Source organism: Mustela lutreola, chromosome 4 (assembly GCF_030435805.1).
Source record: "Mustela lutreola isolate mMusLut2 chromosome 4, mMusLut2.pri, whole genome shotgun sequence".
NCBI classification, from domain to species: Eukaryota; Metazoa; Chordata; class Mammalia; order Carnivora; family Mustelidae; genus Mustela; species Mustela lutreola.
Genome location: NC_081293.1, coordinates 100,882,207 through 100,906,345, shown reverse-complemented (window position 1 = coordinate 100,906,345; position 24,139 = coordinate 100,882,207). Strand labels below are relative to the sequence as shown.

At 46.1% G+C, this 24,139-nt stretch overlaps 1 protein-coding gene across 2 annotated transcripts in view; it reads left to right on the top strand.

Moving 5' to 3' along the window:
* Window positions 1-24,139, top strand: part of EGFR (epidermal growth factor receptor) — a 203,795-nt gene that overhangs the window by 131,502 nt on the left and 48,154 nt on the right. For both annotated transcript variants that reach the window (XM_059170603.1, XM_059170604.1), the window contains exons 2-8: window positions 7,293-7,444; window positions 8,437-8,620; window positions 11,534-11,668; window positions 16,998-17,066; window positions 18,128-18,246; window positions 19,513-19,654; window positions 21,208-21,324. In XM_059170603.1, the coding sequence (XP_059026586.1) occupies window positions 7,293-7,444; window positions 8,437-8,620; window positions 11,534-11,668; window positions 16,998-17,066; window positions 18,128-18,246; window positions 19,513-19,654; window positions 21,208-21,324 (918 nt within the window). The remainder of the gene's footprint in view (window positions 1-7,292; window positions 7,445-8,436; window positions 8,621-11,533; window positions 11,669-16,997; window positions 17,067-18,127; window positions 18,247-19,512; window positions 19,655-21,207; window positions 21,325-24,139) is intronic.

Genomic DNA, 24,139 nt, shown 5'->3' with positions numbered 1-24,139 from the left:
GCTGAGCAGAGAGCCTGATGCGGGGCTCAATCCCAGAACCCTGAGATCATGACCTGAGCCGAAAGCAGAGGCTTTAACCCACTGAGCCACCCAGGTACCCCTTTATTTCAGAATCTTAGAGCTATCCCAAATTTCAACACAACTCATCAATTCTGCTGAGACTATTTAAAAAAAATTTGTTTAAGTTCCTGGGTGGGGGTAGGAAATGGTTTTTTGGTATCATGAAGATGTAGACAGAAATAGATGGCCAAAGTTTGGTTGCTAGGGTAAAGCCCCAGCGTCGGACGTAATTTATATTCAGAGAGTTGTGAATTATGAAGTACTTCCAGGTCCATGATCTCATAGCTCCTCTGTCAAGTATGCTGAGCTGGTCCCATTTTTAACCAGTGAGAAACATTGAGACCCAGATAACCGGCAGGAGACCATCCCATAATGATAGCATCACCATTGGCACTCTGACAGGTTTTGAGGATGTCACTGGACGCATATTCCACAGTCCCTTGGAGAACTGGACTTCCTGGGGCTCAGACACATCAGTTAATTCCCAAGAGAGTAGACACGATATACAAAGGTATCCTAATTCTGCCTGTTGTTTAAAAATCTTGGGATTAATGTAATGGCTAGGAAGAGAACCATGGGGATAGAAACCAACCAGCTTAGGTGTTCTGTTCCCTAACTCAAAAATAAAAGAGATGTTACTTTAAAATCTTCTGCTTATTAACTTAATTGGAGTTCCTGTAGCCTGCAGTTGTGTTGGACAAGTCAGAGCTTGGCATGTTTAGTCCAGTAGGGATGTTAGAAATGCACGTGGCAAATTATCAAATATTTAAGAGGACCTTTCGACTATTTTATATGCATTTCCAGGTCACAGTGTAGATTCAAATTCAGCTTGAAAACCATCTTTGGATACCTATAAGCTGAGAACTATGTACTAGTTAAAAATCAAATAGGATAAAATAAGGAACTAGTGATAAAATATTAAGTTCTGGAAAACAAAGGAAAACCTTCACAGTTGTGAGACTTTTCCCACTCTACAAAAGTTTTGATTAAACCCACAGTGACAATGTAAATGCTACTTTGTTTGTACTTTTATTTTTTTGCCCAATGATTTCATTATGACTCAACCATAGCTTTTCTACTTTCCTATTACCAACTGTTAATTAAATAAGTTCCATAGGCTTGTCTGGTACTGTAATCACAATTTATTACATTTACCTGTGAGATAAACTACCCTATGCTCCCCAAAACCAATGTAAAAAAAATGTATAGATCAAGGGGAAAAAATGCAGCTTGGGAACTCTTTAAGCACATCGCCATATGAAGCGAGACTATCTCTGCAATGCATTGTGTTTTCCAAGAGCTGCTCAATTCAAGTATTAAGAACAATAATGAGTTGAACTATCTCCAGCTTATCCCTCCTAACATTTTCTGTCTGTAGTAATTCGCTGCTCATCAATTATCACTAATTTTTAAAGCGCATTTACACAGGTTCTTAACATGGACAATGTAAAACTTTGAGGATCTTAATAGTTGTACTTGATCATTTCTCCATTAAAAATGTATTATATGAAAATGTCTTTCTTTTGGCCTTGTTTAACCCCGATGTTTGTAGACGTACCCCTCAGTAATTTTTTTTTTTAAGTCATATATGGTCAGTGTAGAAATAGGAAAAGCTGAAAACCCATGAAAAATAAATAAAACACCCCAAATCCCACTATTCATCAAAGACAGTTAACAACTTGGTGCATTTTCTGGGCATTTTTAGCATAGTTGAGATGGATAGACATACACATTTTGAAATCACTACACAATACAGTTTCAGTAAGGCAAAAGAAATGATGGGGCGCCTGTGGCTCAGTGGGCTAAAGGCAAAAGAAATGATAAATTCTGATACAGTGAAACTTCTGACAAGTTTTCTGAGTATCTTTGCCTTCTATATTTTTAAATCTGTTATATAAATATCATCTTATTGGGGATTTCCTTAAACCTTTTCAGCATGAAGGTGGTTAAAAATGTCCTCCTCTGGCTCTTAAAGCTTAATCATATATGTTAGACTAGAAAGATTTTACAGTGACCAACCAGAAGGTTTGAGGACTGCCACTCCTGTAAGATATCCTGTCTCCTCCCCTTCCATTGGATGTCTGAAAACAGAGGCAAAGAGACCCTGTCAAGTCATTTAAGACTTTCGTGGTCTCTTCCCTGTCGTTCATGGTCCCACGGCCCCTCATTGCTCCCCCATCTAAAATGGAAATGCAGTAACACAAGTACACACATCACAGCAGTCAGTCCAATCAGATACACATGTATCAATCAGAATAGGCCTCCAGGGGCGGGGTCTGAGGAGCTCAGTCAGTTAAGCAGCTCTTGATTTGGGCTCAGATCATGATCTCTGATTCTGGGAGATCATGATCTCAGGTTCTGTGATCGAGCCAAGCCACCCCCCTCCTCAGATAGACAAATGAATCTTTTTAAAAATTTTTTAAAAAATAAAATCCACCATCCCCGCCATATAGATGAATGAATAAATAAATGCATATATTTGCATACAAATAATAGTTCGAAGTAGTGATCAGTTTACTAGGAAGTAAAGAGAGCAGGGGGATATGATAGAATTTAATGGTGGGAACTTGAGCTAATCTGGTTCCAGGAGAGGCTTTCCTGAAGGGAGGACCATTGAGTTGGAATCCCAGTGATAACAGGGAGACAAAGATGCAAACATCTGGAGGGAAAGGAGATGGGAGATGGGACAGCAGATGGGGCAGCCCTGAAGTGAAAGAGAACCGGGCCAGTTGGAGAGAACTAGGGGAGTGTGGCTGGACAGTGAGCAAGGGGAGGCCGAGAGAAGTAGGGATGATGAGAAAGGAGCTTGTTGTACTGTGTTCCGATTACACCGGGAAATGGGGATGATGCCCGCCGAGGAGGAGTGTCATATGCCTTCTGCTTCAAAATGAAGTGTTCTGTGGAAAATGGGGCAAGGATAAAAGGACAGACAATTTAGGAGGCCAAGGGGAGAGATTTACAAGAGCCCGGCTGCTCTGGCCAATATTCATACATAGTTGAGAAAACAACAAATTAAAACAATTATAAATTTTCCTAGGTGATTTCAAAAGTGTCTAAGTGGATTTTGGGAAAATCTGGAGAAACTTGTTTTAATGTTGTGTCTTAATCAGCAATACGGATTTGCCCAGACTTGTGGGGAAAGAGAGGTGTACACCCCCATAACGGGGCGGGAAAACCACAGGCCCTACCCCATAAAATCAAGGGTATTCTAAGACTTAGAGGAGACGGAATGTCTTCATTTTCAGTTCACATAAATTGGGGGGCTCTTAAGAAAAAGAACACCTGAGGGCGTCTGGGTGGCTCAGTCGGTTAAATGTCTGGCTTTGGCTCTGGTCAGAATCCCAGGGTCCTGGGAATGAGCCCTCTTTCATGTTGGGGCTCTCTGCTCAGCGGGGAGCCTGCTTCCCTTCCTCTCTCTCTGCCTGCCTCTCTGCCCACTTGTGATCTCTGCCAAATAAATAAATAAATAAAAATCTTCAAAAAAAAAAAAAAAAAGGAGAAGAATTTGTCTTCAGATTTTAACAGGAAAAGCAAATCACTAGCATCTTGTATGGACTGTGATATACCATAATTGTCTTGTCTTCAAACAGATAGCCCTAAAGTGATACCACGTTTCTCTTTGAATCAATGGCTTCAACCCCTAATCCTCCATGGATATTTTAATGAAATCACTGAATATGTTCCTTTTTCTTTCCTTTTCTGGTAACTAGTCTACAGACAAACTGGCTCTATTTAATGCCCAGTATTTGAGCAAAGATGTTTGCAGATCCCAACACTCTCAGTTTAGATAATTCCATGGGGCAAATGTGTTCCGCAGAGGTCCTCTAACATCTGTGCAGTTGGGTCTTGTGTTACTGTCACCTTTCTCACTAGCTAATTTTAACAAAAGCAAGTTGAAAGCTGTTGTGTTTATTCAGTCTTGAAAAGAATTCTGGAAGGTCAGTATTATTTTCACCGTGTCTACTGCTTGAGGAAAGCACGCGGTAGAGAGCTTAGAAAAGTCATTCAGGGTCACATACGGAGGAAGGGTGAAATGAAAGCTTTCTCCTGGATGAATTAAAAAGTTCTTGCCCATTGCAGTTTTGTCTTAAACCTGCCTAACTTGTTAATCTGATTTTTTCAAAAATAATTATACTAATTCAGTGGTCTCACGTTTAAGTCTTCTCATTACTTTATATTCATGCTGCGAGACCTTTGGTGTAAATATGGAACGAAGCCGATACTGTGTTGAATCAAGAGGCATCGGTCAAATCAGTCTGATCCTTACTCTGGACTTTTAAGGCACGGTCCTCTCCTTTGTGGCAGACGGCAGGAGAAAGCCTCAGAAGAAACAGCTTTGTAATCATTTCTTTTGAGACTTTAGCAATTAATCCTAGAATAGAATTCAAGATGGATTCGCCTTAAATGGAGTCACACAGTGTACGTACTGCTCTCTTGTTCCCAAGAATGCACATGTTGGACAAGATGAGCATTTACGGCAGTTTGGAGTTGTTTGCCATATTTAAAAAAATGAACAACATTTTGCGTGAACTTTTCTAAAGCATATTTAGTTGTTCACACAGGTTGTGTACTTACTTCCCAAAATGTTTTTTGAATTAATGTTCACATCAATAATGTGTAATGTTGCTGTTATCTTCCAAATGTAGCATCTCTTTTTCTGAACATAGAATACTAATTGTAAACAATAAAGGGTCATGATAGGTATTCATCAAATAAATATTTTAGGAGCTCATTTAGCATCTTTCAAATGAATGAATGAAAACACAATTACAATCTTTTTGAAATTATTTTTTCTATAATGTAACAGGCTAGACTTAAAGGGCATGTTTTCCTTTTTTACTGACAAAAGTTTCTTTGTCATTGATTTAGTAATAAAAATTCTTTGGTTGAGCTGAGAGAAATTTACAAGCTGATACTCTGTATCTCATTTAAAATGAAAGCAACTGGGGGTGCCTGGGTGGCTCAGTCCATCTGCCTAGGGTTCAGAGTCCTGGGATGGAGCTCCTCTTCAGGTCCCTGCTCAACGGGGAGTCTCCCTCTGCCCCTGCCCCCCGCTCCTGCTCGAGCACTCTCAAGTAAATAAGTAAAATCCTAAAAAAAGAAAAAATTCTTTAAAATGAAAGCAACTGTTACAGTTTTCATTTCTCAGGATACTGAAGAAACTCTTCGGAGATGCGCTCCGACCCCAAGTTCTAGGACATTGTTCACCTGGCTGGGATGAAGGGTGTGACCAATACTGTGCCACCAAGATGACAGCCAGTCAGTTTTAGGCTGAAATGGAGAGACCATAGTCTGCCAGCTGGGAAAAGAGCTTTTGTTTCAACATGTGCCAGCCGAAAGGTCATGGGTTATTGTCACAACCCTGTACCTACATTGGTGGTGGCATCTTTGAAGACCTTGGAATTGGGAAATCAGTCTGGCCCCATCTGCACGCATTGCTGCCAGCTGTGTACAGATGTTCCAGATTGAGGTTGCAATCGAAGTAGCCCGTACCCACAAGTGAGAGCAGCCCGGAGATGTTGGGTCATCCCATCCAGATGGAATGTTGGGAGACTTATGGAACCCTTCTACCCCTGGAGCAGACGGGGGCTCGGTATTGTCGGACTGTCGTAGTTCCCATGTGAGAGTTCTCGCTACCACCAGATTTGAATGAGACCACAAAAGAGGAGAAGAGGGAAATCCCTGTAGAGTCAAAGAGGATGTGGTGATTGCTTCACACTGAATGTTGGTGTAAATGCTTCGGGTTGATTAGGGGGTGTCTGAGCTTGGGCTCGCTGCCGTGGCCCAAAAATGCAAAGGGCGGATGGTCAGACGGTGCTCTTCCGGGCAGTTCCCGTGAAGAGGAAACAAAGAAGCCTATAAAATATAAATGTAAATTTAGAAAGTGTTTCTGAGGAAAGTACCTGCATATTGACTTTGGCCTTGTTTTGGCGTCCAACCGCCTGGCTGCTGATAGCAGTCATGCCTTTGCAAACAGGTGGCAGAACCTGGCTGGTCCTGAACCTAACCTCCAAAGCCAGAGGCCATATTTCTTCACTCTTACGGTAATTTTGGTTCAAAGTGCAGTCTCTTAACAAGCTCCCTGCTTCAAAAGCCCCAACCTCTTTGTTTTGGTATGCTTGCTTAAACATGTCTTTCAAAGAGCTGGGTTTGTAAGTACGACTTTATTATAATCTCCTTTGCTTTTAAATATAGACTGTCAAGTGTATTTCCATAGGCTAACTCCGTCCCCTACTTCAAACTGTTTCTTGTATATTAAGTAAACATTGGGAGGTTAAGTGTACCAAGGCTGTGTCCTGCAAAAAAATGCAAAGCAGTTCACCTTCATCTGTGGTCCACGGAGACAAATAGAAGGACCCGTCGGTTTCTTAGTAGCTGAGTGTGTTTTTAAACGTATGTTTCCATTTCATTATTTTCTAGGTATATAATTAGTCCTTTGATTTATTCTTTGATGCATTAGTATAGACGAATATTTTTAATCTCTAGCCAGTTGGATCTTAATTGACACTCTTGTCACTGATTTTAAGTTGTACGATGTTGTAGTCCGAAAATATTGGCCAGCCTATGTTATGTTTGTAAATATCCTTCGGACGCACAGTAATGTGGTATTCTGTCTTTTTTGTAAAGTAAAAAGTGCATTATATAGTTAATAGCTCAACGTTGTCATTATATTATTTAAATACCTCATGACACATTTTTTTGTTTGTTTGTCTCCCAAAGCTTTAAAGGACTGTTTTGTCTTGGGGTGGTTGGATGGTGCCGTCGGTTGAGCGTCTGACTCTTGGTTTTGGCTTAGATTATGACCTCAGGGCCTTGCAATGGAGCTGTGTGTCAGGCTCTGCTTCAGACTCTCTTTTCCTCCATCGCACGCGCTCACACTCACTTTCTCTCCTTCTCTCTCTGAAATAAATAAATAAATCTTTGAAGAAAAAAAAAAAAAAGACTGTGTTGTCTTAAAGATTTTCATAGAATTCTCCCTATTTCCCCTTGAATTTTTAACAGTTGAAAATGACTTCCTGCATTATATATATACATTATATATTATGAACTGTTCCTTATATAGACAAACGTTTTCTTGTCCCATACGTCTTGAGTGACCTTTTATCAGAATTAATACTGCAAGTCACCGAAACTCAAAAAGTTAGTTGAAATGTGCGACCCTTTTATTTTACCTTTGCTACTTTACCTGGCGTTTCATGTGATATCTTTTTTTTTTTCCCTTTTCTTTGCAGTTTGCCAAGGCACGAGTAACCGGCTCACCCAGCTGGGCACTTTTGAAGACCACTTCCTGAGCCTTCAGAGGATGTTCAATAACTGTGAGGTGGTCCTTGGGAATCTGGAAATTACCTACATGCAAAAGAATTACGACCTTTCCTTCTTAAAGGTTAGTTCTATCAAATTGACCATCTTACCCAAATACGATAAAAAGATATATAACCTCAGTGTATTTGCTTTCACTCTGGCAACTACAAGTCCTGGGGAGCTACAGATGCCAGTTTTATCAGAAAACCACTCTTCCAGCTAGTGTCAAGTTACAGCTATGAAATAATACAGAGAAACAGGCCGGCCTGGCTTTCCACCATCATCGTACACCCTGATACTAAACGTCTAACCATTGTCTTAGCTGTATTGGCTCTTTAATTGGAACTTTATTTTTTTTTAAGATTTTATCTATTTATTTGGCAGACAGAGATCACATGTAGGCAGAGAGGCAGGCAGAGAGGAGGAAGCAGGCTCCCTGCCAAGCAGAAGAGCCCGATGTGGGGCTCGATCCCAGGACCCTGAGATCATGACCTGAGCTGAAGGGAGAGGCTTTAACCCACTGAGCCACCCAGGCACCCCTAATTGGAACTTTAAAATAAGTTCCACTTTGTAGCTTTTTCCTGTTTCCTTGGTATTCCCTCTACACCACTTCACACATTTCCCAAATATTTCACAGCAGGCTCTAGTGAGCCAAAAGGACCCAGCTCTGAAGGCTTCAGAGTTTGGTCCTAGCTGAATTGGTCTTCTGGGTTATTATTTTTTTTTTCTAATAAGAAAGCATGCAAGACAGATACAAAATGAATTAATAAAATGTTCTCCTTTTATTCTGAGTGTCCCAAAACCACGTGAAATGAGAATCACAGCATTCCTGAGTAACGCACCTCGCCCTTCATTCCTGCCAGCAGGCTCAAGGGCCAAAAGTGTAGGAGTCACGGAAATCCTGTCACCCCTCCCCCACCCACATCCCCACTGTAGTCCTCTGCCTGCCTTATGTCCATCGGTCACTCGTGCGCGTGGTTCGCTCAGGTGCCCTGGGCTTCCTGGACGCGTGTTCGACCTTGCATTCCGGAACTCCTCACAAGAGAAACACGTGGTCCCGTTCTGTCTCCTCAGACCATCCAGGAAGTTGCCGGCTATGTCCTCATTGCCCTAAACACCGTGGAGAAGATTCCCTTGGAAAACCTGCAGATCATCCGAGGAAACGTGCTCTATGAAAACATGCATGCCTTGTCCGTCTTATCCAACTACGGCACGAACAAAACCGGGCTGCAGGAGCTTCCCCTGAGAAACTTACACGGTGAGAGGCCCCGGGCGCGGGGACACTGTGGCTGCAGGTGCTCAGCGAACCGGTCACCTCTCTCTGTGCCACTCAGAGAAGTCTCGTATCCGTCCAGTACAGATGCTCTGTGTGCTAGCTACATGCCCGAGACAGTAGGTGGAAGTTAAAGAAGACGGTCAGTGATGGGAAGGGACGATTTAAGCCAGGTACCACTTGCCCTGTATCCCTGAGGAGATACCCAGAGAGTTAGTAAGTTAGTTCCTGGAAACAGAGACCAGACGACCTTGGCTGGGCTTCTGGCTCTCTGTGCCTAGGGAGAGAGTAAACGGCCGGTCCTGTTACCTGGACCTCGGGTATAAGGGACATGCATTAAAAACCTCCCCTGTCGGAGGCCGCTTTCAGAGTGATGCTGTCACACAGAGCATGACTTAAGGACAGAGACATTGACAGGAAGGACAGAGAATGACGGTGTTGCAGAGTTTGAATTCCCGTGAGTGGGACGTTCATGAGGGTCCTCCAAGTAGAAGCTAAGGAAGAGGGTAGGAGAGACAGACGTTGATTTAAACAAAAGTGAAGATAACGGAAGCGTGCCCCCGCAATGTGGTGGGTGCGGAGCTGGTGCCGGCCCTGTTACTTCGGGAACATGAGGCCCAGCCCCGTCCTGCATTGCACGTGTTTACACTGCCACCGTCTTGCACATAGAGAAATGGTGGCAAAGTGATCCTCCTAAGGTCCCAAATTCATTAAAAAAAAAAAAAAAAAAAAGCCAAAAATGGCCACTGGCGTCTTTACCTTTCCCCTGTGCTATGCAGTTGTGATGGGAAGGGGGCCCACCAGGAAAGAGGGGGTGCCAGCAGAGGGTACAGAACAGAGGGAGTCCTGGGAGTGGTCGGAGCCTGGCAGACAACAGCACTGGAATGAGACAAGGCATCCAGACCCAGACTCCAAAACGGCTGGCACAGCCCTCTAGTCGGGCTCCTGGGTTTGGCCATCCTATGAAACGGCCCTAAGACTTTCCACCCAGCACAGTAGGTACTCACAGCACCCACGCACATAGTTCGCGTTTATGCTCATACTAATTTGTGCTATTTACACATTTTGCAAAATGGTATGTGCGTCCAGCATGCCTCAATCTGCCCGTCTGGCCTCATGCTCTGTCGCAGTGATGGGCAGGTGCGGTTAAGAGCGTGGACCCCGGAGCCAGACTGTCTGGGTTCCAGGCCTGGTTCCACCACTCCCCAGCCAGATGCCCCTGGAGCGGGTTCTCTCTGTGTCTCAGCTTCCTCTGCTTTAAAAATGTGGATAACGATGGTCACACACTTCCTGGGCGTGGGGGGAGATTCAGGGAATCACTATGGTAAAAGCACTGAGGAGTTCATATTCCCCTCGTTGGTGTTCTTTCCGCTTTGGGATGGGGTTGGATGCGTGCACGTGATTTCTTGTGATCAAATAACTATTTTAATGTGAAATTTTCCATCCTAATCAAGTACTGGTGCTAAAAATCAACTCAGTGCCCACCACAAAGAATAAAATCATTAAGTACTGAAAGTAAAAATAGAAGAATGACGGCACCCGGGCCGATGGCCTCTTTCTCTTCTAAGCTACCCAGTCAGGGGCACCCGAATCGTCTAGCACCTTTGCTGACTTTTTACTTCTCACCATGGCAGACCGAAGGTGTTCTGTAAGGCCCGACCACATACACTCTTCTTGGCACCTCTGTCTTCACGAGGGTCACAGCAGCCTTGATGCCCCTACTTTGTGGTTCCAGTTCTGACCTCCCATTAGAGATTTACCCTCTTGACTCTGGCTGCCTCCTGACAATCTCCTGATTGTCCTGCTGTCATCTCTGACTTTAAACCCAACACCCCACAGTTTGGCCCTTCTGGACCTCCCTGCCTTCCTTCTGCGGTTTTCTCCACCGTCCGCCGGGGAGAACACCCACCTGTCCCACCGACACGCATTGGCTCTGTCTTCTGGCTTCAGAAAGCCTGCTGTCCCCTCCCCCCCGCAGGCCACACGATGCTCCGGGAAGTGTCGTTCTCTTCGACAGCCTCGGAGCTCCTCCTGGGGAGGACCCTCTCTTTCATGTCTGTGCTCTGTTGTTGGGGCAGGTCTGCTCCCTGCCTGAGGAGTTGCTGGGCGTTATCTACCTGGTGGGGTCCTTGTGACCATTAGCTAAGCTTGTGTGTTTCAATAAACCAGCAGAGTACCTGGCTGTGTCCTGCGTCCCGCGGGGTCTCGGGGCGGGTGGGCGCGAGCTTGCCAGCCACGTGACCCCTCGGGCTCCCCTGGCCCGTCAGCTCCTATATCCAGTTCACCCCTGCCCACCCCCAGCTGCGGTGTTTGTGCACAGAAGTCGGTCAGGAACCGTTTCTGTCAGCTGGCGTCGAGGCAGCGCTCTCCCTACACTCACGCTTGCCTTTTTCTCATCATTCCCGGTTTTCCATCTTGTGTCATTTCTTCCTGTGAAACATAGTCTTTCCTGCCAGTGGCATTCCTGGCGCCTGTCCTCTCCTCCCCGTGCCTAGAGAGCCTTCTCCCTGCCCCCCCTTCGCTCCCCGGCCACCGTTTCCACTGAGGACCTCACAGCGTCAGCCCCTTCTCCTGGCCTTGCTGGCCACAGTGCGTGTCTGCCACACCCCTCCGACCCAAGTCCCCACTCACTTTCACCCCACACAGCTTCCTTCCCTCCCGTATCTCTGCATTCTGATGGTTTGTGCTCCAGGCCAGTTTCATGGGGAAAGCCCAACTCCTCTGTGACACTACCACCCCTCATAGTTCAGCTGCCTCCCCCACCCCTGCCCTTGCCCAAGCTCTGTGGGGGTCCTGCTTTAGCAGAACTCCAGATGTAAAGAAATGCATGCGTGCTTTGTGCTTTACGGGAGTTTACAGACCTGGCCCTGTGGTTACCGAGGTTCTTTCCCTGCACAGAAATCCTCCAGGGCGCCGTGCGCTTCAGCAACAACCCTGTCCTCTGCAACGTGGACAGCATCAAGTGGCAGGACATCGTGGACGACAGTTTTGTAAGCAACATGTCAATGGACTTCCAGAACCATGCGGGCAATTGTAAGTGCTCCAGAAAGTCCCCTCTGCCTGTAGCTCCTACGGTTGCTAGGTGGGTGGGGGGAGGTGGACACAGAGTTATAGCATGTTGGGGGTTGGGAGTGTGACAGAGAGCAGATTAATCTAAACCAAAAATAAGTAGTAAACAATTGCTCTGCCTGCTAGAAGAGTGCTTATTCAGGACCTAGGGGAAGCTGGTCTCTCGTGGGGACAGTAGGCGTGCCTGCGAACTGGGCAGATCAACCCCTGCCACGACAACGGAGCCCTCGTGTGGCTGCTGACAGGAGCCGTCAGTGCTGGCCCCAGGGGCCTCTCCCATCTTGCCCAGAGGAGACAAGCCACGCTTTTGTGTGCTTCCGACGGGCTGCTGAGCAGTGCCAGGCCCTCTGGAAACACGGGAGGCTGACCTTTGGCCTCCAACAATAGAGCCCCAGCAAAGTTGGGCACAGTGCACAGCGGTGGGGGTTGGGGGGCTGTTGGTCCATATTCCCCTTGGTGCCCATAACCTGGTCCCCGCCATTCATCGGCAAAGCGGCCCGTGCCAGAGGGAGGCTGGCGGGGGGCCAGGCTGTAGGTCAGGGCTGCACCACTTGGACCCTTGGCAACACTGTGTGGGAAACTCTGAAGACACATGCTTACAGTTACCAGGCTCCTCTTTAACTCCCCCCTCCCTGGTCTCCCTGGTCTTTCAGTCCTTTAAAACAAGTCATCACCGTTTCCTGCTTCTCTGTTTCCCTAAACTGTGCATTGCATACGCGTTTCTGTGCGGGGGGTTTCTTTGTGGGGTTTTGTTGGTTTATTTATTTTTGGTCTCAAAGAATCTGGAGCTCCTGTGGATCTTCAAAATTGACTAGAACCCCCTTCTGGTTACTTCATTGTATCTTATTTTATTTGTTTATTTGCTTATCGTACTGAAATACCCTTAACATGAAATTTCCCATCTGAACCATTCTTAAAAATGGTACAGTTCGGTGGTAGTAAAAGTACATTCCCGCTGTGGTACAGTCATCACCGCTGTCCGTCTCCGGAACTCTTTTCATCTTGCAAAACTGAAACTCTGTCCCCGGTCCACAGGAACTCCCCCTCCAACTCCCCCAGCCCCTGGCAACCCCAGGCTGCTTTCCATCGCTATGAGTGTGACTGCTCTAGGGAATTCACAGAAGGGGCGTCACATAGTCCTTGGCTTTCTGTGACTGGCTTCTGTCACTTGGGTTACTGTCTTCAAGTTTCCTCCATGTTGCGGCACATGTCAGAATTTCTTACCTTTACATGGATGAGGAGTAGTCCGTTGTCCCTGGGGGGATATCTGTGTGCACGTGTTCTGTTGGTCCGTTCATCAGCTGGTGAGCTCTTGGGTTGCTTCCACCTGTTGGTGGTTACAAATAATGCCGTGAACTTGGGTGTCGAGCCCCTTTGTCTCCTAAATACAGGATTCCAACAGATGGTCAGTGTGGCAAGAAACTGCAGACTTTATCCTATAACGCAAAATTTTGTATTATCCATGATGTCCGGCTTAACCTTTCCTCAGCTGTCTGATGGACAGACAATGGGGAGGTTGAATTGTGGACATTTATAACAACACCCAAAAAACGGACACTGGACGGCTGTGAGGTTAGGATGGGTTTGCCATAAACTAGAACCAACAGCCCAAATGGCACACCTGTCCTCGTCACACCAAGACCATGAGGAAGACCCTGAAAAAAAAATACTGGGAAGGAAGGCTCTTCCAATAACAAGATTCAAATAAGACAAGGCTATGAACTGCAAACCAGTAGAGTGCTGGGTTACGAATAGACACTAAAGAATAAACCAGAGACCTAGAAGAGAAAGACAGTAAGAATAAGCCTCACTAAATTAAATATCCATAGGGGAGCCTGGGTGGCTCAGATATGATCTCAGGGTCCTGGGATCGAGCCCCGCATTGGGCTCTCTGCTCAGCAGGGAGCCTGCTTCCCCCTGTCTGGCTGCCTGCCTCTCTGCCTACTTGTGATCTCTGTCAAATAAATAAATCTTTTTTTTAAAATTTAATTAAGTGTCCATAAAGGAATGACATTTCAAGCAAATGAGGAAAGAATTTATTATTCAGTAAATCGTTCCAGAGTGATTGAACTATTAAGGGGACGATATCAAAGTGCCAGAACTATAGGGTTTTTTTTTTTTTTTTTAAAGAACAGTATCCACCTGCCACTTGCATTCTCCTCATTAATTACCCGACCAGTGACGAGGTGAGGAACCTGCCACGCTCCTTGAGGGAAGGGAAACCCTGCCCTTGCCTAGAGCTTTTCAAGCTACACATGCCTTCTGAGAACTTGTCGCATTTCATTTTTATCCAGGAAAATCTCATCACGTGATTTAAGTATTTTATGGGCAGCGGATTTAAGAATCAAAAAGGTTACCCAGTGTGCCCCCACGTGATGTTACGGTTGATGTAGTTCGGAATTTGAAGTTCAATTAGGTGGGTTTCCTTAAGGGGAAATTAAATCAATCATCCGCTTTGCACACCAATATAAATTCCAAATCATATAATATACAATAAATTACTGAATATATGTGTAAGTGCTAGAAGGAAACATGAAGATGCTTATTGGTATTTTCAAGCTGAAGAAAAGCCCAGTCAGATGGCATACAAGAAAACTTCCATATTAAGAAATCTTAATAACAAACAGGAAAATATTGCGCATCATCTGCTTGCCTTGGAAAGGGTTAATATTTTTGATAATATGATGGTGGTAAAGTAGTCTTAGGTATCCCAAGAAGGCAAGCCTCCCAGTTAAAAAAAAAAGGGCCAAAGACATGAGCAGTTTGTGCTGCTCCAACACAGACACGATGCCTAAGAAATAAAGTAAAATGTTATTCCTTACTGTAACTTTAAAAAGGTCAAAATAAAGAAGCATCATTTTTTCCTTTACAAAAGATTTGGATTCCTTTCGACTTTTAGATACCCGGTTGAGGAGAGGTATTGAGAAGCAGAAGTCCTCATCCTCTTCTTGTGAGCAAATACACCAATAAAATACGGTCGGGGTAGAATTTTAGCAATATGTATTAAAGCTTTAAAGTGTGCACTCATCATGTCTAGGCGAGTGAAAAGCATAAGGATATAGAAAAATGCTTTTGTGTGAGAATACTCCTTGCAGCCTTACCTGTAATGAATTTTTAAAACAACTTACATATCTAAAAATAAGAGATTAGTTAAAGAAATGATGGTATAGCCGTGCTATTGAAAATCATGTTATGGGAGCACCTGGGTGGCTCAGTGGGTTCAGCATCTGCCTTCAGCTCGGGTCATGATCTCTGGGTCCTGGGATCGAGTCCTGCATTGGGCTCCCTGCTCAGTGGCGAGCCTGCTTCTCCCTCTCCCTCTGCACCTCCCCCTGCTCATGCTCTCACTCTCGCTTGCTCTCTCTCAAATAAATAAGTAAAATCTTTTTTTAAAAAAAGAAAATCATGTTATGTAAAAGGATATTTAAAGGCATGGAGAAACTGCCGTAACATTTTTATTAGCTTATTTTAATTATGATACAAAGTACAGTGTGACGTCAATTCATATACATGCATATACTTGTATATATATTGATTACTTCTCGATGATTCTCATTTCCTCCTCTTGCTTTTCTCTATTATCCATATTTTATGTAATTTGCCTAAATTTCCTTTTTTGTAACAGAGGGTTAATAATAGAATTATAAGCAAACCTTGATTCATGGGTCAGCAGATGTTGTCTCCACTACAGGAAGAGGCCATTAAGCATTTTCATTGTAAATGTTTTTGTTTTGTAAACCCATTGCATGTTTATAAGGGGTTTGAGAATTATGAGGAAGGATAGGGTAAAGAGAAAAAAGATGCCTCACAGTCCAGACACAAGCACTTTCACCACTTCCGTGTACTGCTTTGTTCTTCCCGTCTCTCTGTCTCTGTCCCTCTGCTTCACAATGCCCAGCCCACGCCATGCATCTGGGGTTTGGGCTCCCCGTGACTCCTGATTCCTAGGAGCACCAGCACTGCACTGCCAGCCTTCCCCCCTGGGGTGATGGGAAGGATATTGCGTCTCATGAAATGGGGTGCCCAGGTTCCACAGTAACAGGAAATCATCAGCTCTTCCCATTTGAAATCTAGATTCTACCAGGAATTAAATTCTTCCTGACTGTGGGAGGCTTTGGGACATACAGGAACTCCTATAGGTTCCCATATCTTTGCTGTGAAATATACCTGCACAGCTGATCTCTTTTTAACAAACTTTGGTGGTTGACCTGTTCTCTCAATCAATCTCTCTCTCTTTTTTAAGCTGACATATAATGTATTATTTGCTTCAGGGGAACAGGTCTGTGAATCATGAGTCTTACAAGTCACAGCACCCACCATAGCACATACCCTCCCTGATGTCCATCTCCCAACCCGTTCTCTTTATACAGGTGAGAGGCTTTGGTCTTCAAGTATCTCCATGCTAGTAAAAACAAAAACACAACTAGTGAGATTTTAAAACCTCTGCAGCTATAATCTGTAGTTGATCCCTACAAACACTGATTGATGGACATCAAATGTTTCCACACAGTAGCTCACAAATCAATAGCTAATGTTTAGCTGATCTGCAAGGTGACACACACTGTGAAAATTTGACTCTTTTTTTTTTAAGATTTTATTTGTTTATTTGACAGACAGAGATCACAAGTAGACAGAGAGACAGGCAGAGAGAGAGAGGGAAGCAGGCTCCCCGCTGAGCAGAGAGCCGTTGTGGGACTCGATCCCAGGACCCTGAGATCATGACCTGAGCCGAAGGCAGCGGCTTAACCCACTGAACCACCCAGGCGCCCGAATATTTGACTCTTTGAGCCGTGAACCGTGCCTCTGTCTGGCTTTGGGTCTAGGGGTCTTTATATGCAGAAGCCCAGGTCCCCTAGGATCACTGACCCTCAGGTCCCTTGAGATGGGCAGAGTGGGAATATTGTAGGTCATACCCACCCCACCAGACTGGACACCCTTAGCGCTGTTGGAGAGGCTGGAGAATTCTCCAAGCCTAAACACATGTGAAAACTGGACCGTTTGAACCCCAGTGTTCACAGCTGTGAGAAGTCGCTCATTACTGTCTGCCTCCATTTCTGCAGCTGAAACATAAATAAAAACAGAACGCGGTTCATCTTTTTTTTCTTCTATGAAAGTCTTTTGAGTCACCTTACCAACCAGCCAGCAACAGACAAATGGAGAACTAGAAATTTGGGAGCTGCTCCTTGTTTCTGGAATGTCACATTGCTCAGGGTCTTGCCTCCAGTTTCCCACCCCCTCACCCCACTGTTCTCTTCCCTGAGATATGAATTTAACTATTACTCTTACATTTTAGGCCAAAAGTGTGATCCGAGCTGTCCCAATGGAAGTTGTTGGGGTCCGGGAAAGGAGAATTGCCAGAAATGTAAGTCAGCAAGCAGCATTTCAGATCAACGCAGGTCCACTTTCCTCCCCTTCCACGCAGCAGACTGTGTGCCTTTTCCCTTGGGAGACTCCAGAAGGTCAGATGGCAGCAGTCGAGAGAATGATGGTCTTGCCGATCTCTATGCGCGCGGTTAATCCACTGTGGGCTGGTCGGGGCACCCCGTCTGCCATAAATGAGCGGAAGGCAGCCACACACAAGCCAGCCAGTTTCTTTGAACCATGGGGTTGGCATATTTTCCTGGGAACAGAAGACTTGCCCGTGTTGCCTGTCCCCAGCCCCTCTGGTTTCCTTTCCCTCGGGGAAGTGTCTACAGAAGCAAGAGCAGTACTTTGCAGGAGGGTTTTTCTCCAGGAATCCTCATTTGGGAGCACGGGCGGCCAAGGGATCTGGGGACATCTGCCTCAAATTTCACCGTCTGACCTTTGGTTTAATTGTGATGTGACAGTTTCATCCTTTAACTCACCACTTTCTGGCAGGCACATTTGTTATCGGATGGCATTTTCCGTATCACCACAAATCTCAGTCCTAACTAGCGCATAATTATTGAGCGCGGCTAAAAGTCTAGCCCTGACCTGGTCAGTCCTCCGAAGTGACTGAAAATCAGTGGGGAAAAGAGGCGGAATACAGAAGGGTCATGATTCTGGGGTGCCTGGGTGGCTCACTGGGTTAAAGCCTCTGCCGTCGGCTCAGGTCATGATCTCAGGTCCTGGGATAGAGCCCCGCGTTGGGCTCTCTGTTCAGCAGGGAGCCTGCTTCCCTTCCTCTCTCTCTGCCTGCCTCTCTGCCTACTTGTGATTTCTGTCTCTGTCAAATAAATAAATTTAAAAAAAAAAAAAAAGAAAGAAAAAAGAAAGGTCACGATTCGGTGTGATTTGGCAGAACGCGAAGTTTCGCAGCCCTAACAAGCTGGGGAACTGCTGAATTCACCCCCCGTTGGCCACTTCACCCACCGTTTTCAAGGGTTCTGCAGGGTACCTGAGGGGTGGCCCTTCCACCCTCCCTGGCTCTTGAGCTCACCGGTGACCTTTGCTCCTTTTCAGTGACCAAAATCATCTGTGCCCAGCAGTGTTCGGGGCGCTGCCGCGGCAGGTCCCCCAGCGACTGCTGTCACAACCAGTGTGCCGCCGGCTGCACAGGGCCCCGCGAGAGCGACTGTCTGGTAAGGCTGACCACCCCCACCCCCAGCCGACCACCCCCCGGGGGGCTTATCTTGCCATGGCTGAGAGGGGCTTCCTGTGGGAGAAATCACTAAATCACACTTGTGGGAGCACTGGCCAAGGGGACAAATCCCCCTCTATCATCTTGCCTTCGACACTTACTGGGTGACCTCAGGCAAATCCTCTGACCCCTCCGTGCCTCAGTTTCCTCACCTGAGCGTGATGCGTAGTAAACAGCGCCTTTTAAGTGCTCCGATGACACAGTGCACATGGCGTCCGTGACCAGGGCCTGGGCGTGGGACGAGCATCAGTACTAAATACAAGCTGTCTGTCCTTAGTGTTCTTCGTGGCCATCGGCTCTGTTGTCACACTCTCTGTCATTCCATCTCAGTCTAAACCCACGGAGTTGACACCGGAAGGCCCCTTAGCATAAATACACAGAGACGGTAAGGCACGTCCCTGGAGTCGCACAGACTTGAACGCGTGGCTGGAGCTCTTCTGACCCATCCCCAGCACAGCTCAAAGCCTCCTGCCCACCCCCGCCCCAGGGGGTCCCAAAGCACTGGGTCTGGTCCCTGTTACTGCAGAAAGTCCTGACGAAAGCCTCCTCGCTCCAGTGGGCGGTGGGCACTACCCGGAGGTGGCCCCCATAGTGTGCACCTTGGGCGTCCTAGAGACATGAGGGCTGGCCGACTTGAGCCCTGGACAGCCCCAAGTGCCAGGAGACGCCCATGGGCTCCAGAGGAGGAGGCCCACCTAAGGTGGGATCCAGAAGACGCCTGTTTCAGGGAGGCAGAGGTTGTGAAATGCCAGAGGCTGCATCCGACCTGGTTGGTCTGGGCTGGAGGGGAGACGGCCTGGGGGTCTTCGGGTCACCCGTGTATGTGGTCTGGTCGCCTCTGCACAGCAGCCTTCCCCAGTAGCGTTTTCTGCAGTTTGGCAACACATGCCAAAACCCATCCTTACGTGTCCCCTATGAGGGAGACCCAGGAGATTGAATTTAAAACTAATTTCACTCCACAGGGACCCATCTAGCAAGTGAACTCCTTCATCATTTGTAAATAATAAAGACGTGGGTTTTTATCATCATAATCGTAAATTATCACAGCTAGGACAGAACAAGAAAAATCATACTTTTAAGGTCTTTCCGACTCTTCTGAAAGTGCTTCACTAGGTTTGTGGGGCGGGAGGGCAGAATTGCTTGGTTTTGCTTTAATCAAATCCTGGACGTCAAGAACTATAACCCGAGCTTTGTGCTCCTGTAACAGGTGTGCCGCAAGTTCCGCGACGAAACCACGTGCAAGGACACCTGCCCGCCGCTCATGCTCTACAACCCGACCACCTACCAGATGGACGTCAACCCAGAGGGAAAATACAGCTTTGGTGCTACCTGCGTGAAGAAGTGCCCCCGTGAGTTCATCACATGCAAAAAACCCTTTCATTTATCAGGCGTCTCTTTCCTCTTTGTCTCCCCCTGGGATCCTGGAGTCCCTTGTCTTGGGGAGTCTTTGGGTCTGTGTGTTGGCCTCACTGTGAGGCAGGTCACCAAGTGCACGGGTGAAGAGTCAGGTCACCACCGCGGTGACAGGCGATGGCTGGTGCTCTGCTGACCAGTGTCTGTTCTGGAGTCTGTGGGGGCCAGGACAGGGACTGAGGTCCAGCTATAATAGCCGTCCAGAATATTCGGTTGTCTGTTTGGGCCACTTCACTGTTCAGCTGTTGTGCCCAGCAGGTCTTGAAAAGACCTAAATGAGAAAGCGTGTCAGGAAACCTGCCTTCTTTAGTGGTTAAGATTCTGGTGAAAATTGTGCCTCTTAAGGGAACTAGAACTTCAGAGGAGTCCCTTTGTATGTTGTTTGGTTTTGTTTGAATTGTTTTGGGTTGGCTTTTGCTCATTTGTGTTTGCATCAACAGGTGGCTCTAATGTTCAGGGAAATGATGGGAATTGTGTCCTCATAGAGAAAGTATAGAGTTGTCGAATTAAAGGAGCATTAGAAACCAATCTTGATTTCTAGGAGGGGAGATCAAGAGAAAAAAATTGGAAGCCCAGCTATGAGGGGGAGATTTGCCCGACCAGATTTGTGGACCCAAAAACTTTTTAAAATCCTATGCAGAAAAAAAAAAAAAAAAAAAAAAAAAAAAAAAAAAACCACACAGAAATAGAATCGAACGAACTAAAGTCTTACAAAATTGCCACAATGATGACACAGGTGTCGTCTTTGAGGGAGAGTTTAACAGGTAGAGTTTAAAAACCCACAGGAAACCAGAGTCTGAGAGCAAAGGCAAATAATTTATAGAATGAAAATTGCAAATGACTGGTAAATATGTTTGAGGACATACTTGGGGAAGTCAAAAGGGGAACACATAGAGCGCCAAAAACATATTGATGTTTGTGTTAATGTTAAGACTAGTAAGTTACTCCAAAGGGAGGGGAGGCTTAGGAGATGGTGAACGTGCGTGGCTCGACGCAGAACCCAGCTGGTGGGACCAACCCCCCGGCCAAGGGAAGCTTATCAGGCTGGGCGGGACCGTAGAAGGCAGCACGCTGGCCACAGGAATTCCATCCATCCTCAGATGTGGACTAGTGGGCTTTGATCAAGATCACTTATTTTAAATAAACATTCAGACTTTAACCACAGGTCGTGAAGGTCGAGTTGACAGAAAAATGAGCTGCAAAGACATGTTCTGAACCTGTGAGCAGACCCCAGGCTCTGTCTATCCCATCCGTTTCCTGCCTGTGATGAGCTATATTTCTCCGTACCATGGTTTGATAAGCTGTTAAAACTCTTGAACTTGACTCCTTTTCTGAGGGCAACCTTTCATTCTTTGTCCTTCAAGTAAATAAAACCAGAGGGTTAGAGGCCCTTTTCATCGGCTCCTTTGTAGGAGAACATGAGGCAATTGTGTGAGGCCCAGGAACACCTGGTGTGGCTTTCGTCACCTTCTTTCCCTTGTCCCTGCAGGTAACTACGTGGTGACCGACCACGGCTCGTGTGTCCGAGCCTGCAGCTCCGACAGCTACGAGGTAGAGGAAGATGGAGTCCGCAAGTGTAAGAAGTGTGAGGGGCCTTGCCGCAAAGGTAGGAAGCCTTCAGGGTGTGGGGACAAGGCTTTTCGTCTGGTCACAAAGCTGGGGTCCACCAGCCCGCCCAACATCACAGTTGGAAGAGATCTGAGCTCATCTCTTCCTTCAGGCTCAGAAATTTCTTCCTGCCTTCATATCATGCCCTGTTCCTGGAGGCTCCTCAAGGCCAATTTACTCCTGCTTATTAATTTGCCTTTTACTTTTTTTTTTTTTTGTAAAAACTTCCCAACACCCAGAAATGTTGCAAGAGTAGTGCAGTGCACACCCGTATGCCTTTCACATAAACTCCCCACTTTGTAATGTTTGGCCCCATTGCTTTCACTGTCTTTATACTTGTGTCTGTACATGTGTGCGTGCTTGGGCACAAGTTTCTTCTGAATTAGAGGACAGTTACAGATATTGCAACACAGCACCCCTACATTTGCCAGCATGTTTTCTTACAATTGGCGACATTCTCCTAAGTAATGAAAGACGAGTTCACATCAGGATCACTTAACATCAACTCAGTAGTCTTTTCTAGTACCCAATTCGACTCAGGCTTCCCCCTCCTGTCCCACGTAAGTCATTTTTAGCTTCTTCTCAGTCCAGAACCCAGTCAAGGATCATGGGTTTAATGTAGATGTCCTGCCCGCGTTATCTTCGTTGGTCAATAGCTGTGTCTCAGCCCTCCTCCCCTCATTTGCTTTCTTCTGTCTTCCATGACCAGCCATGAAGTGTCCAGCCCAGGTGTTTTGCACGATGTCTCTCAGTTTGGCTTCATTGACTGTTTTTCCATGGCCGTCTTCCGGTTGGGTGTTTGGGACAGGAGCGTTGCCTAGGTCATGTTGATTTCCTCTCATTTTATCAAATCAGGTGTCATATGATGCCATGTTATTGCATTACTGATGGTGACAGATTAGATAAGATATCTTGGTGGGTATAAAAGAGTGATTTTCTTTTTCTATAATCCCATTTATATGGGATTTATATTTTATTTTTTAAAAAAAAAAATTAGTTCCTATATGAGGTCATGGAATCTTCTTTATTCAGTTTCCTGTCTGTTCCTGTCATTCATTTGGGTACTTGAATTGTCCCACACATGGCCTCTCCAGATGTCTCCTGTGTCCCTTTCACACACCCCAGGTCCCAGTCATGTCTTCTACTCAAAAGATACTACCTAAACTCTGTACTTTCCTTCTTAACCTTAATAGGCCCTGGAAATCACTCCAGATAAAGTCATATGAATCTTCTTCATCCTGTGGTGCAGCTGTGTAGGCTCCCTTCTGTGGCTGTACCATAATTTATTCAATGGATCTCCCTTTATGTGGCCATTTTGACTGTTACACTCTTCTGCTATTACAAATAACATCTGAGTGCATAGCTGCTTACCTTGGGTGTCCACTTCCGGTGCCACCTTCCCTGGGGAGCCATCAGTCTTTTCAGTCAAAACGGATCACTCCCCTCTTTACTCACGTTTCACATTTCACAGGTGTCCCCGTGGGGCAGAGTCACCTTCCCTGTACCATGTCATTGAATTTTCCCGATGCCACAGGGAAGTCTGTTATTAGGATTCCCATTCTACAGATGAGGACACTGAGTAACAGAGAATCTCAATGACTTGCACAAAGTTCAACAGCTAAGAATGGCAGTCGAGATTTGAAGTTCGTGCAGTCGAGGTCCCAAGCCAGACCCATGAGCTTGTGGGCCAAGTCCATGTCTTCCTGGTCTTGCAACTCCTTGGGGCAGTTGGGGCAGTTCGGGCAGGTGCCCTGATGGAAGAGTATCCTTTGGCTTCAGGAGACTGTCTGGCAGAGCAGACATGGAAGGAGGAAAATAAGAATGTGGGGTAGTACCGGGCACAGGGGAAGTACGAGAGAGAGGGTTACTATCAGCATCCTCAAATGGACTGATAGAATCAGAGATGGTTTTGGTTTGGTTTTGTTAATTTTGTGTTCAACAAACAGTTTGATTCGCCTGTAATTATCATTCCCTAATTTTCTATACATCCCCGATTCTGATCCCTTTGGCTACAGGGCAGTACCCCTGGGTAAGGAAGGTGGTGCCAGGGAAGTCTAGGGGTGCATATACAGTTGGTCTCTGGATTTAGGATTTAAGTAACCCCACCACACTGTCACGCACAAGCAGAGAGAGAGAGCCTGAATATTCTCTCCAAACCATGGAATTCTCTGCCAGACCTGTAATTAAATGGCAAGTCTTCATAGGGCCCCCTCATTCGCCATTGTCAGCCAGACCCTGTGAATCCTAAAGAAGCCAGGCCCTGAGTCCCATAACCCCCGTGTGTTAGATGCAGCCCTAGAAGGCTGGTTGAGCCCTTCAACCCAGGACTCCGTAGAGCAGCTTCTCAGAACCAGAGAGAAACATGGCCCATAGGGTGAGCCTGGAGACCCAGTCTTGGCCACCAGAGTCAGCCATGGCTGGTTTCCTTACGAGCAACAAGGGACTCCCAGTGGAGTGGAGCACAAGGTCATGGGGGAAGGGGGGTGGGAGGGGTGGCAGTTCTGGTGCAACAGAGCTTAACTGCTCCTCCTAGAACAGGACCTTATCCTGAGCAATGAGATTTCCAGTGATTATACTTCAAAGTCAAGATAAGTCTGGAAGATAGGTACCAAAATTGCTCTGCAAATTCTAGAGGGAGAATTACAACAGATAAGCGGACTTTAGGGTGGAGATGGCATTTGAGATGGAAATTTAGGAGTGGATATAAATTAATAAAGGGGCTTGGAGTGTGGAAAAGGGCCTGTGAGACTGATGGAGCAATAGGACACAGATCAAAGCATTTGGTTCAAGTAAACACAGGGGAAGAAAAGCAG